The 14,289-nt window shown below is 36.1% G+C and overlaps 1 protein-coding gene across 4 annotated transcripts in view; it reads left to right on the forward strand.

The window, feature by feature from the left end:
* Positions 1-12,934, forward strand: part of LOC106067792 (calbindin-32-like) — a 189,053-nt gene extending 176,119 nt beyond the window's left edge. For all 4 annotated transcript variants that reach the window (XM_056035416.1, XM_056035417.1, XM_056035415.1 and 1 more), the window contains 3 exons: positions 5,187-5,243; positions 8,727-8,798; positions 9,722-12,934. In XM_056035416.1, the coding sequence (XP_055891391.1) occupies positions 5,187-5,243; positions 8,727-8,798; positions 9,722-9,925 (333 nt within the window). In that variant the 3' untranslated portion in view covers positions 9,926-12,934. The remainder of the gene's footprint in view (positions 1-5,186; positions 5,244-8,726; positions 8,799-9,721) is intronic.
* The last annotated feature ends 1,355 nt before the right edge of the window (positions 12,935-14,289 follow it).

Below are 14,289 nucleotides of genomic sequence, written 5' to 3' on the forward strand. Positions count from 1 at the left end.
GTTTATCAGTCAAATTTATAAGTAACCTCGTTATTGACTATGATGGTGTGATCATTTGTCCTTGGATATATGTCAAGGACAACATAATTTGCAGACGGTTATATGATGAAAGTAATATGAACACAAAAGTTATATATCGATTTAGTTTATGTTTTAGATTAGGTTTTTTCAAAGTGAATTTAAAATGTGAAATAAATCAAATGCATTTAACTGACATTCGATAAAACTCAAAAAAAAAAAAAAATTGTAATGTAGAAGAAGATAAGAGTAGACCAAAGTGTAAAGGCTTATAAGGTAGTAATGTGGACAGGATGATTAAAACTTCCACTACATATTATCTTATAAACTATGGACGTTCTATCAAAGAAGACGATTACGTCCTACATGAATCTATGTATCAACCTTACCTGTTCAGATTGTTTGGCACTCGCCCCCTAAACATAGTGGTGACATAATGGTGTTTGAGATTCGCGGGGTGTATCCTTTAGCAAGACAAAATACGTTCCCCGCAAAAAACTGCCATAGCATGGAGGCCAAAAGTAAGAAAATGATAGATAACAGGGCCGCCCCTGTCGAGCACCTTCCTAGAAGAACTAAAACCTGTGGGCACTGGCACTAGATGGGAGTAGGCTTGTGGCCCATCTCTGGAAGTACGGCGCGATACGACCTTTATCTTCACCTATACATTCACCTGTTGGACCCTTGAGATAACATCGGTAGACCGTCTATACATTCATCTGTTGGACCCTTGAGATAACATCGGTAGACCGTCTATACATTCATCTGTTGGACCCTTGAGATAACATCGGTAGACCGTCTATACATTCATCTGTTGGACCCTTGAGATAACATCGGTAGACCGTCTATACCTTCATCTGTTGGACCCTTGAGATAACATCGGTAGACCGTCTTTCTCCATTCTTCTCTTTGTCTTTTCACCTGGATAGAATCTTTTTCAATCTTTCAATCACAGGCCTGTCCATTCTTTGATGTTGTCTTCCCATCGCTTTCTCTGTCTGCCTTTTTTTTTCTGGTTCTGTTCGCTGAAGGAAAATTTTGCGAGCTCTGAGAACCTGGTGATATGGCCATAGAGTATTAGTTTTCTTCTTTGACATTAGCTAGCAGGTTAAGGAAAGTCTAAAAGTAATAATAAAGTAATAATAAATTAATCATTTGTTTTTTTAGTTTTTTTTGTTACTTAAGCTTTTCGGTCGGAACAAAATTGTCAAGTTGTTATAATTGTGTGGCTGAGTGGTAAAGCGCTTGGCTTCCTGATATAATGGTCCCTGGTTCGATCATGACTGGGATTTTTTATTTCAGGATCTTAAGGGCGCCTCTGAGTCCAACAAGCTCTAATGGGTACCTGACATTAGTTGGGGAAAAGTAAAGACAGTTGGTCGTTGTCCTGGCCACATGACACCCTCGTTAAAATTGGGCCACAGAAAAAATGACCTTCACATCATCTGCACTATAAATGTCAAGGTCTGAAAAGGGAAGGGTTATTATGGAGTGTGTTTCTTGGGTGATGGTGAGAAGATGATTGTGATTGGTTGTTGGCTATGCAGTGTGAATGATGCAAGATAAGCGTCAATGTCGTAAGCTGTCTTGGGTAGGCCATACGACTCCAGATTGCCAGAGTGAAAAGACGTGTTTTTATTGTGAGTTAGATTCTGTTTAAAATACCACTTTATATTATGACTAAATTCTACTACATTTATTTCATGTTATCTCAAGTTGACTTTGTCTATATAGTAATAAAAGTTCTATTTAGTTTTCTTCACAAAATAAGTTATTCAAATTAGTTCAAGTTTTATTAGTTAAGATATTATACGACTACAGTGGTTTAGTTGTCTACCAGTATTTTGGTGCTAAATGTTAATGACCGTCATCAACCGGATGTGGAATTTTTGTGTTTAGTTCGTTTGAAATTTTATATCTTGTTTCTTTTCGATCTGTCCAGGACTTTGGGTCTTTAGCTGGTCGTTCAATACGTCTCTATAGACTTAGACTTCATTATGAAGTGCCAGAATGTATAGACCCCTCCACACACACACATGCCAACACAGTCACACACAGAGAAGCTCCAGCACGTTCGAACTAATTGAGTAAACTCGACGTTCCAAGCCTTTGTTCTGTTTTGTCTGGTCCACAGGATTTGTTCGATTCTTTGTAAGACACAGCCCTGGATGTCAGAAACGATCTGGAACTTTCTGTATGCTAGCGATATCTGTACTCTTTTTGTTCTGTCATCATTGTTTTACCAAAGGCCAAGGTCGTTTTACAATCAAAATTATTGACAAACAAGTTTCAAGGTTATGAACTGAAAGAACTTACTCTAGAGCTTCGATTTACTAACGACGTATTAATAATGATATTTTATAGTATGTAACTCTTTTATGCAATACAGTAAACTTATCATCGCGTTTTTAATCATCAACATAAAATTAGAGCCGGACTTTTGTAGGGGGAAGCCCTTCTTTAGTGCTTCAATATAAATACTCTTAATAATATAAATAAATCTAAAAGCACGCCATAATTGTGATGAAAGTTTAAAGCTCCTCCTTTTTCTTTCCTATGAACTCGAAGATGGCTTTAGAGTTCAATCACGCTTTAACTCTTTATCTCCGTAGTTATTTTTCAACATTCTGACAGAATTGTTCATTTTTCACATTTGTACATTCTACCCTGTTATGAATATACCTCAATAACATTTTTGTTTGTAATCAGAAAACGTTATTTTTGGTAAAGATTTATAGGAGAATGCATGCTCTTCTTATGTAACACAAATTATACTTTCTAAAACCAAAAATTAATAACTTAATTTATGGGGGTCAAATCAACGATGGTATCGTTAATTAGGAGAGAAAGAGTTAAAAAGCATGGCACACACATGTCATGGGTACGCTGGATCTAATGCAGATAAGCCTTCCTCTTCTTGAATGACCAGGCAGTGGCCTAGCTATGGATTTAGATAGTTTGGAAGCTTGAGCTCTTTAGGGGCCCCTGTGTTTTGACATTCGACATGATGATACATGAGATAATGGGGTAATATATTTAATGTAAAAAAAAAACAACTTTCGGACACTCATTTGGGGCCCAAATTAGAAACCTTCTACCCCCACTCTAGCTACGCCACTGCATCCAGGGGTCATGTTGCAATAGTGTATATAGTATTTGTGATTTTGTCTAATTGAGATTGCTTAAAAAATAAGATTATCACTTAAATCGCTTGACTAACCACAGGACTTGGGTTCAAATCCCTATGTTGTACCCGCAGTTTAACTCGAGCTAGGTGGTTATTGCTGAGCGCCACCACCGCGCCTCCTCTAACATGTCCACAACAGAACCAGCAAGAGCTGAGCCTGTTAATGGAACATGAGGAACGCTCTCTACAAAAGAGAAATAATAAATGCTCACCATGGCCCAGTATCCACTAGTCACCCTGGTTAATTATGGGGCGAGGTAGCTCATTCCTAAAGCAAATAGCTTCCGAGCAGAGGGAGTCTCGGGTTTGAATCTTGGCGATGACTGGGAATTTGAATTTAGGGATATTTTTTTTTAAAAGACTCAAATCGGGTACAAAACATTAGTCAGGGACACTAAAGGCGGTTGGTCATTATCCTGGTCACATGACACCCTCGTTAAACGTCGACCATAGAAAAAAAATGACCTTCGAATCATCAGCCCTATAGATCACAAGGTCTGAAAGGAGAACTTTTTAAAAATCCTGGTTATTAGATTATTAAACTTTAAGCATTCAATAGTTGTGTTTACTTATGCCACCAAAATTTCGCATCATATAATATACACTCTTATATTAGCCCTAGTATATTTGCTATATTTTATCCTAGCCAATTGCTAACTCGCAGTTTACGCTTCTTAAGTGTTGTCTTAATTGATGTCTTGATCTTTTTGTGACATTTTCTTCTGTATATACAAAGCTTGTAGTTATGATTATAAGTAGCAGTATTTGTAATAAGAAATATAGTATAATCTGTTAATGTCTTTCAATTATATCACAACCTTTTCCTTATCCCCAAATCCTTAAATTTAACTAGTTGTGCTAGTTGTCTCTCTAACTGTACATTGTACAGTCGCAATCCACACGACCTGTATATGTTGTTGAAGCAAGACTTATACAGCGAAGACGTCGCTAGGGGGGGGCTGTGTGTCACCCGGTGCACTAACCTATATGTGTCATCGTTTTCCAAAATAAACTTTTTTTTTTTTTTTGGGGGGGGGGGGGGGGTTAAAACACAACATAAAGGAGGTACTAGTCACTACTTAATAGTTGCTGCACTAAAAGTGTGATATGTTAGCGAGCTTATAAAACAACAACAACAATACTACGGTACCTTTAAATACTTTTGTTGCATTTTTAACATTCTTATGTTACCCCAAATGTATGTCAACTTATAAGGTCCGCAATTCTCGCATCCCCTAGAGACGCCACTGTAGTTGTTTTTTTGTTTGTTTTTAATTTTAATGCAAGATTTCTCACCATAAAATTATAGCAAGAATACATATCATGACTGTAAAAATAATATAGCAATGTGAACTTATTAAGATAATATATTGTTTCAGGTGTCACGTGTCACCCTGTTATCTCTGACAGACCCTCCTCCTTGATGGTTCTCCCCCCCCCCCACTTTTCATTGTATTGCTCTCTATTTGACTCGTCGCTAATGACAACCACTTGTTACGTCTTCCAAAGTTTCAAACGTCATAAATAAAAGTAATGACGTCCTGGCACAAAACTTCCGGCAGGATTTGGTGGAGGGTTTGAACTTAGGACCGTCATGGTCACAGTTCAAAGCACATACCATTTGTAAGCCTCCATGCACTCTGTACTGGGATTATTCCCTTACAGCACGGTCCAGGTATCTGGCAGTATTCTGTAGGGTCTGTCTGTCTCCGTACAGGGAAAAAGACCCCCACGTGTACCAGGTCTGAGAAAGAAAGTCGAAGCAGAGGAAGGGAGACAACAGAAATGCCAGTGAAAAGAAACACAGTTAACCAAAAGGGGTACAACTCTTGTTGCAAATAGGCTACTTGGTGATAAAATAAAAATCTAAAACATACTCAATCAGTAGCGACTCCTATTTTTTTAAAAATTGTTCTACATGTAAAATTTGTTCTATTTAAAAAAAAATAAAACTGTTATTGCCATTTTTTTTTTATTTCAGGGCGCCAAACAATTGACTCCAGACGATATTAGCCGTGTCTTTAACCTATATGACAGGGTAACTGTTTTTTTTTAAATGATTCTTCACCTTTAAAGATGATTAGACATACCATTAGGCATGCTATTGAATAGAAATATGTTTGTTCATACTTAAATGACATCTCATCACATCACTAACAGTGCGACGGTCAATTGGCTGGTTATTTAACATTTGTAAACCAGCATAAAACGGAAGTAGACAATGCGAGTTTGTGTTTATAAAGGGGCGAGAGGGGTTGGGATTATTTAAAAAAAATATTCGTACTGTTGTATATGTTTACAATAGACACACCTGCCTTTTAAATCCATTGTAACATTGAGATAGGTTTAGAAAAGATCAAAGGGAAATAATTCAGTTATTATTATCAAGAAGAGAATGTACCAATAACTTCGTATGTACTCCCACCTCGCGAATAATAATTGAGTTATTTCCCTTCGACCAGTTCTAAACATCTCAATGTTACAAAGATGGTAAGCATAAACGTGTTTTTGTATAACTTTGGTTATACTTTTAACAAATGAAAAATAACAATGTAACAGAGGACCGAATGTTACAGAAGATAAACTATTCCGTGAGATTTTAATTATAATGACCCAAAAGACAAACAAGATCTATCTATCTAATCTATCTATCTATCTATCTATCTATCTATCTATCTATCTATCTATCTATCTATCTATCTATCTATCTAACTGGTGGTGACTAATTGTCTTGGGGTCTTTTTGGGAAAAAAACTATCGCAAGACCAGCATGCTAGTCATCATAATCTGCTTATATCTAAACCTACAATTCACAAACATATTGCCACTAATTTCCTCATGTGTGCACATCATCGTTGGTTAGCCTCAGTCATGTTTTGATGACAAGATGATATTCTAAGACATTTGGGGAACGAATTTTGTCCTGCCAGGTTAGAGAAATTTCTCTACTAACTTAGCTGGCTCCCAGAAACTGTAGCATGCGCAGCGGCCACACCCCGGAAACGGCTTTGACTGGCCGGCCAAACCAGGTAGAGGGTATCTGACGTGTCCATGGCACTCAGTACACTGAGGTTCTGTCAAACTAATGAATACAGAATATTGAATGACAAAAATATTGACATTCCCGGACACAATATTTCGAGCTAATATATGAGACCAACTTTGGCCAAAGCTGGTAAACGTTCAATTGAGAGGCATTACAATGTATGGACTTTGAAATAACTGCATGTCCTGGAACTCTATGATGTTTTCACTCATGCAGACCATACACTATAGAGGCCGTAGAGGTCAACTTATGTCCAAAGTTCAACTCTGGACAACTCTATAATGGTGCTGATCTCGGCCAGGTTATAGGGAACTGGGTGATGCCCGAGAAAACCGGCAGCTCTGATTTGTGCAAGACTGTTTTAAAGTTGGTTTTATAAAGCTGATCCCAACTGACTTTTTACTATGTAGAATAAGCAATGAACTAATGAACTGTGTCACATTTGTGACTCGTTAGACTTTTCAATTCACTTTCCAAAAGATTTCATTACAAAAAAAAACAACAACAAAAACACGAATTTCATGGTATCACAACAAATTTTTAAAAAAATGTTCAGAAATTGTTCATAGTTCTTGCGTTCATTTGCTTGTCCTATTTTCCCGCTCTAGACACTTGAAAGTCCGCATGCATCCCACATGGGCTTACATCTCACATGGGCTTACATCTCACATGGGCTTACATCTCACATGGGCTTACATCTCACATGGGCTTACATCTCACACGAAATGATCTTCGGAGTTTTGAAGGTCAATGTCTTCATTTACTAGTAAAGTCCAGCAGTTCTGGAACACATACACACACAGAAGTTTTTATGGATGGTGTGTTGTCAGTACTCAGTCATTCTCAAACTGTAGGGGAGGAATGTGTATACAGGCTCAGTTATCTTGTAGTCATAGAAATATTGAGGCGGACCAATGTGCGGTTGTTATCAAATACACTGTTCATCATAACAGACCCGCTGGAGTTCAACAATTATAAAGTCTTGGTCGCAGACATAGGAGCATTAGCGAGTGGTCAAAACAAGATCAGTTTTTCATATTCATTACAAGATCAAAGATAAAAAATTATTCATAGTTAGTGATTTTGATGGCTCGTTGACCAGCTGACAGGTCAGCCTGAAGTCCTATTGATCTGATGTTTTTATGTCCAACACTTAAAGCTGGGCTAATCAACAATGTTCCTGGACATCACGTTGCGAAACTTTACAAGTGGACAGACCGGTACGATTTCCAGATGTTAACTTATCGTCAACCCAGGACTTAGGCCAAACAGCATTACAGTGAGCTCATAAGGAGTTAAGAGGACTATACATAATCTAAGATTGATTATTCTTTACAAATTGTCTGGTCTGGCGATAATTTTTCCCCAATGAAGTCCCGGAACAATTAATCTTCACCAGTTGACACCGAGAGGTCCTGGAGTTCTGTTAGAAACACCACAGACTGAAAAGATAAAAATATAGTAATATAGTATCTGTGCGTATTTCTATTTATTTATTACTTTTTTTTAAAATAGTACCCATTACTAATAAAGCTCCACGAGCCTCTCCAACCTTGATTATAAATGTCACACACACAAACACAAACAACAACACTTCTTTGCTATGTAACACCCCCATTGGGTCAAACCCTTACTTAACAAAATAATAATAATAATAATAATAATATTATTATTATTTAAAAGCAAAGATATAAAAGTAAATACACACCAATATTTACACACTAATACATGCATGACCTCACCCTCATACCGAATAATTCCTGAAACCATCAGATGTGATGGATTATTCAGAGCCAAAAATGTGATATCAGAATAGCATATAAAAAAACTAATAGCTAACCGGGAATAAAAGTAAATACACAAATATACTTACACATAACATATACACATGCTCTCCATACATATATAAACACAAATAAACACACATTTTCTTTTCATCTTACTTAAAACAGCACAATATCAAAAATCATTAAAACCATTTTTGGAATACTGCTTGAGTATTGTACAACCATCAAAAAAAAAAAGGGTTTACCCTGAATATTATAATTTTCCTAAATGTCAATTCTAAGTAATTAGAATCAAGCATCTAATTATTGTGTAAAGCTTTGAGCCTGCTATTCCAATTACGATTCCGATATTCAGATATAGAAAGTAATTTATATTATGAACTATTTTATTTGCAACTTGGTAGCCTTTGTATTTTTAATTCTCCTGTGAAGTGGAGATTGGAGACTGATAAAACTTCCTAATTGAGCACCAAAAATTTGAGGATAAATCTAATTTTAATTTGATGATTTTGTTTAAATTTAGCTTTTACTGTACTTAAATAATTCATTTCTATTCGCGACTTTTGTTTGTCTAGAGTTCTAATCGATAATACTTTCAAATCATGTGAAGTAACTATGCTCCTTTCTTTAGAGCTTTGTATTTAATGGATTATCTCTCTTTGATTGTTTCTTGTTTTTAATTTTCCAGGACGGCAACAAGAGCATTGAGGACGAAGAGTTACACGGCTTCCTCAAGGATCTGATGGAGCTGGTCCAGGAGGTAATACTGCATTCTGACACAGAGACTCGTTGGGCACCACCTGACCCCAAGCCTCAGGGCTCGGAATATAAATTAACATGAAGATATTATTGAATACAAATGTTCCAAACTTTCGTTCTCTTACTCATCATAAGTATGACGTATTAACTCCTTCTCTCCTAACTGACGATACCAGCGTTGATTCCACCAGAAAGTGGTAAATAATTACGGAGAGTAAGAGTTAAAGAAAGTGTTAGCTAGAACATGAGTTTCAACTCTGGTTAAAGTTTCCCCTTTTGATTCTTGCTGGTTCATTTCATATTTCAGAAAGTTGAGCAGAGATGTCATTAGGCGAACCAGAAACGTCCACAGTTCAATCGACAATTACATTGAAACTGAAACTGAAATAGAAATATAAAAATAAATAAATATGACAGTAAATTTAGTCGAAAACGAAAATTTCAGTGTTTTTTTTTTATCCTTCAATTTCCGTTTATTAGCTCTTCGTTTTATTTCCGTTATCGTTTTTCTAGTTCTTTTGCTATGTATCCTTAATAATAATTTACTTTTTTGTGAGGTTGAATTGCGTTCGTATAGCGTATCTTTCATGCTTTAGCTTGCTCAGTGGCTAGAATTGAATTTCTATAGTGGACATCTTGGGGTGGCACCCGCGGGAGGGGGGGGGGGGAGGGGGGAGGAGGCTTCAGCTACGTTTAGTTGATTAGTATACCCAGTCTCAGTCTGTATTCGAACTCAAACCCTCCTTGATACAAGGGGATCTTGTCACTCTGCCACAAATGTCGTTACCGACTACTGCACCACGTGATCTAGATCTGGCCATCTTTTATCGAATGATTAGAACATACCTATAGTTAGGTCTCATATTTACAAAACATCACAAGAAAAACAAACTATTTTTAAACTTCTGGTTTTTCCCGATCTAGGACTACGACGCTGACGACATTGAAGAGTTCAAGGACATCCTCCTCCGGGAGTGTGACCTCAACCACGACGGCCGCATCGACAAGGACGAACTCTCCATGGTCCTCATCTCCTTCGCCAAAGCCTCACAGGGACCAGGAGATGAGCCCGACGTCCCCGAAGACGCCTCCGAAGGCCAAGGGACTTCTGCGGCCTCTAAAGAATGAAGCATTTCATCTCGCGAACAAAAAAAACATCTTTTTATCAAACATGTCAAAATATTTTTGCTTGTATTTTAATTTTTTATTTTTGGTCAAACCCCCACATTTTTGTCTTAAGTCTATCACGTATGAATTGTTTTGGTGTCCGATATATGCCATCTAGAATAAGACTAAACGTTGTATTGACCGAAGGCATAATAGACTAGATCTAAAGCTGTGATGGTAAATCTTTATTTCTGCCTGGCATAACCTGTGATGTTTTAAACCATGTTCACATCATAATAGCTTACTTTTGTAGATGCTGGTCATAAAAGATGCTGAGAGATAAATATATTTTTTTTTACATTTAATAACTCTAAAAATTACTGATAATTTTTTTTTTATTTCATAGCAAACATTGTCAAGTTACATAACTCATTCGTAACTAATTTAGTTGTAAATTTCATTGTTATCTCCCGTAAATTTTTTATACTGTTTTGGTCTGGACTTTCAACAGCTGTCAAGAAAAGATAATCCTTTTTTTTTTTGGCTTCGCTAATTATTATTGTCGTTTATCTCTCTTATTGTTAACTAGGTCACATTATCTTGCTCTTAAACTGACGTAAATACTTTTCAATGTTCAATGTTCATGGTTGCGAGTGTAGATTGATATCATTTTATATTGTGATTATCTACTTCTTAGAACATAGAAAGTGCAAGAAACAATTACATGAATTAGATTTTTAAATTACTTAAGAGTGAGTTGTAGACACGATCTGATATATCCATGGCTGAGAGAGAGAGAGAGAGAGAGAGAAAGAGAGAGAGAGAGGAACATCTTAATTATTATTATATATTTTAGAATGATTTTATTTTATATTTCATATAGAAACATTTTAGCAACTTGATTTATTAAAATAGCATTTAAAAACAAGATTATATTTTTTTGGTTTTCAAAAAGAGGTTTTATTTGGGACAAACAAGTCAATACAATTATATGTCTGTTCACACCAATTTTCGCTCAAACTACGACCTGTGGGCCACATATAGCAATGTTCTATCCAACCCCTTGATACTTGTGCCCAGGGTGCGTAATAGTGCTGTAGATATTTGGTTCCACTGGATTCTTGGATTGTTCTCGAGGACGAGTCCGGTAACACATAAAATGTATTTGACGTCCATACCAAAAAGGTTGGTGCACTACTCCTACACGCTTCGGGCTTAAGACCTACCTTTAGTTATTCATTGTTACGTTCATAGAACTTTTATAAAGGCAAGAAGGTATAGGCCCTTACTCGTGGTTGTGTGTTGGACTAGAGTGTGCGTGTCTTGTACTGTGTGTCTCTTACAGGACGTGTATCTTGTACTGCTTGTATTGACTCTCAGTTAGAAAGCGTGTGTCTTGTATTGTGTGTCTGCGAGATTGCGTATGTGTCTTGTACTGTGTGTGTCTGTAGAGTACATGTGTGTACTGTTTTACTTTGTGTGTCTGCTAGAGTGCGTGAGTGTCTTGTACTGTGTGTGTCTGCTAGAGTGCATGTTTGTCTTGTACTGTGTGTGTCTGCTAGAGTGCATGTTTGTCTTGTACTTTGTGTGTCTGCTAGAGTGCGTGTGTCGTGTCCTGTATCACATTTTTTTCCCCTTTGCCTGCACCTTTAATTCAAATACTCAAAGTAAATATTTTTTGTCTGGATTTAGAATTTTACTTCTTGGTGTCTATCCATACCTATCCATAACTATCCATACCTATCCATACCTATCCATAACTATCCATACCTATCCATACCTATCCATATCTATCCATAACTATCCATAGCTATCCATACCTATCCATGTCCCAATACTTTTAATCATTGACCCCGTTATCTTAATCTTGATATTACATAACTCGCTAATAATAATAATTCATTTTCATTACTATTTTTATTAGTATGACTTGAACGTAAATTTGTGTGCATAATTATAGGCCTACATTTCAGTTTGCTAGTAAGCATAATAATTCATAGGCCTGAAAGATCTTATATCGCTATTATTTTCAGCTTGACGCAACATTATATAGATACTATAACAACGGCTTTGTTTGGTTGGTTATAGAAAAATATGTAGGTCGCAGATAGTTCTAAAAGACATATGAGATAGTACATTCCCTTTTTAATCTTCAAACTTCATAACACGCTCTTCTATTCTGTACTGTTTGTCCACATTGTAACATTCTATCGAGAGACTTAAAGTAAGGGGAGTTGTACATTATATATCCAGTAGCAGCATGTTTGAATAAAATGTTTTTCAGCCCGAAAGAAAATAATTTAAAACTATTATATATATATATATATTATATATGAATATTGATACATCAGTAACAATTATAAGCACATATAAAATGCATTGCGATAATTTATTTCTCTTTATAAAAAAACGTGTCAAAGTTATTTACAATGCGTTGCGTTGAAATTATATTTTAAAAAATCTTTTCAATTTAACATTAAACAAAAATCTGGCTTAGATGCCAACTGTAAGTTTATAAACTCGTATGAAAAAAATAAACCCAACGATATACAGTAGCTGTATCTTAAACTCATCACTACAGTCGCATAACCCCCTCTATCTTTAGTCAAATTTACTTTCTAAACTCTAATTTCATTGTATATATTCAAAGCTTTCATTTTCCAGAATTCATTTTTCAAAGCTTCCATTCAAGCATTGCTTTTTATACGGCTGCCAACTTCTACATTTTTTTTTTGTTTGGTTCGTCAAGTTACGTAAATACGTTTATTTGGATTTGGCTTGTTTTGACTGAACTCTAACCTCGCACAGGGTTATAGGTCAAACAAGTTTCTTGCACGCATACATGTCACATTTCGTTCCGACATTTGTTTTTTTCTTTTATAGTCATTTTTGTCCTTAAAACATGTGCACTTAACTCTTCAGTCTATCCCATCAATTCGTAAACCTTTTTAATTGTTATCTACCTTTTTTAAAAAATTAATTTATTGTAGCTTTAAAAATACAAACATATTAAACATTTAATCAAAAGTTTTTGTGAGTTTGTTTCATTTGTATTGATTATAATTATGTTTTTCGTTATAAGCGCAATGCTACCATAGTCTGTCATATTTCAGTTAGTTCCCTTGTATAATAATATACTCAATGTGATGGCGGTTAGACATTATTAAAGTGATAATTGTCTTGCGCAGGTTTGTACCACTCAGAATGTCCTTCACATTTGCCCGGAAGTCTGAGACGGCTGTGACCAGCAGACGGCCCAGGACAGACGTAGACAACGGAAAGAAAACCTAAACCGACCTCTGGCAGACAACCGTTATGTCTGCACTGGATGTGGCCAAATATGTAGGTCACAGCTGGGACCTCGTGAAATACTGCATTCCTCGTTAATCTTTGTACTATGAGAAAATCCTTATTATTATTTCTATTCTTATTAGTCTTATTAGTCTTGTTATAAGATTAGATCATAAGACCAGTGACTTCTGCTGTACTGGCAAGCTACTCCTGTGGAATTCTTATTAGTCTTGTTATAAGACTACTTCATAAGACCAGTGACTTTCGCTATACTAGCAAGTTACTCCTGTGGAATTCTTATTAGTCTTATTAGTCTTGTTATAAGATTAGATCATAAGACTAGTGAGTTTCGCTGTACTGGCAAGCTACTCCTGTGGAATTCTTATTAGTCTTATTAGTCTTGTTATAAGATTAGATCATAAGACCAGTGGTACTTACCGGTCCCATACTATACTATCCTGGCTAACAACTATCATCCATCCGTTACTGCCCATGGAGCGCCCTGACCTGCCCTAGCACATCTCTCCATTCTGATGTCTCCTGGGCTATACGTCCCAGCCTCTAGCTATATAACTTACTGAGACCTTCAAATAATGGACTTAGCAAAGTCGCAGTTAAACAAATAATAATAAGGAGTTTATTTACAAATAAAAAAAATAATCCATAAATAAATAAGGAAATAAAGGCCGTATTCTCATAGGTGAACACAATAAAATAAAAAAAAATAAAAATTCAAATGACTGTCATCACTGAGTAACACTACTGTCTCGTCTCAAATCAAAAGTTTGCCTTTTAAATACCACTCAACCCTAAACTGGTCTTTAGAATATTAATTGATGAATTAATGGCAATGTCTTCCATTCGGAAGATTAAGGATGAGTGTGTTGTGGCTCTTCCATCGTGTCAAATAACAATGAAATAAACAGGAGGTAACCTTCAAACACCGGCAAAATACCAAAACAATCAAGATAGGTAGTCGACACTAGTATTAAAATAGGAAACACTTTTAATCCTCAAGAAGGGACCCGTCTAATGTCCTCGGTTACTAGCCGTCTGGATATAACTTCTTATTTTCACTGCCTTAATGAAAAACG

This window comes from Biomphalaria glabrata, chromosome 7, assembly GCF_947242115.1.
Source record: "Biomphalaria glabrata chromosome 7, xgBioGlab47.1, whole genome shotgun sequence".
Taxonomy (NCBI): Eukaryota; Metazoa; Mollusca; class Gastropoda; family Planorbidae; genus Biomphalaria; species Biomphalaria glabrata.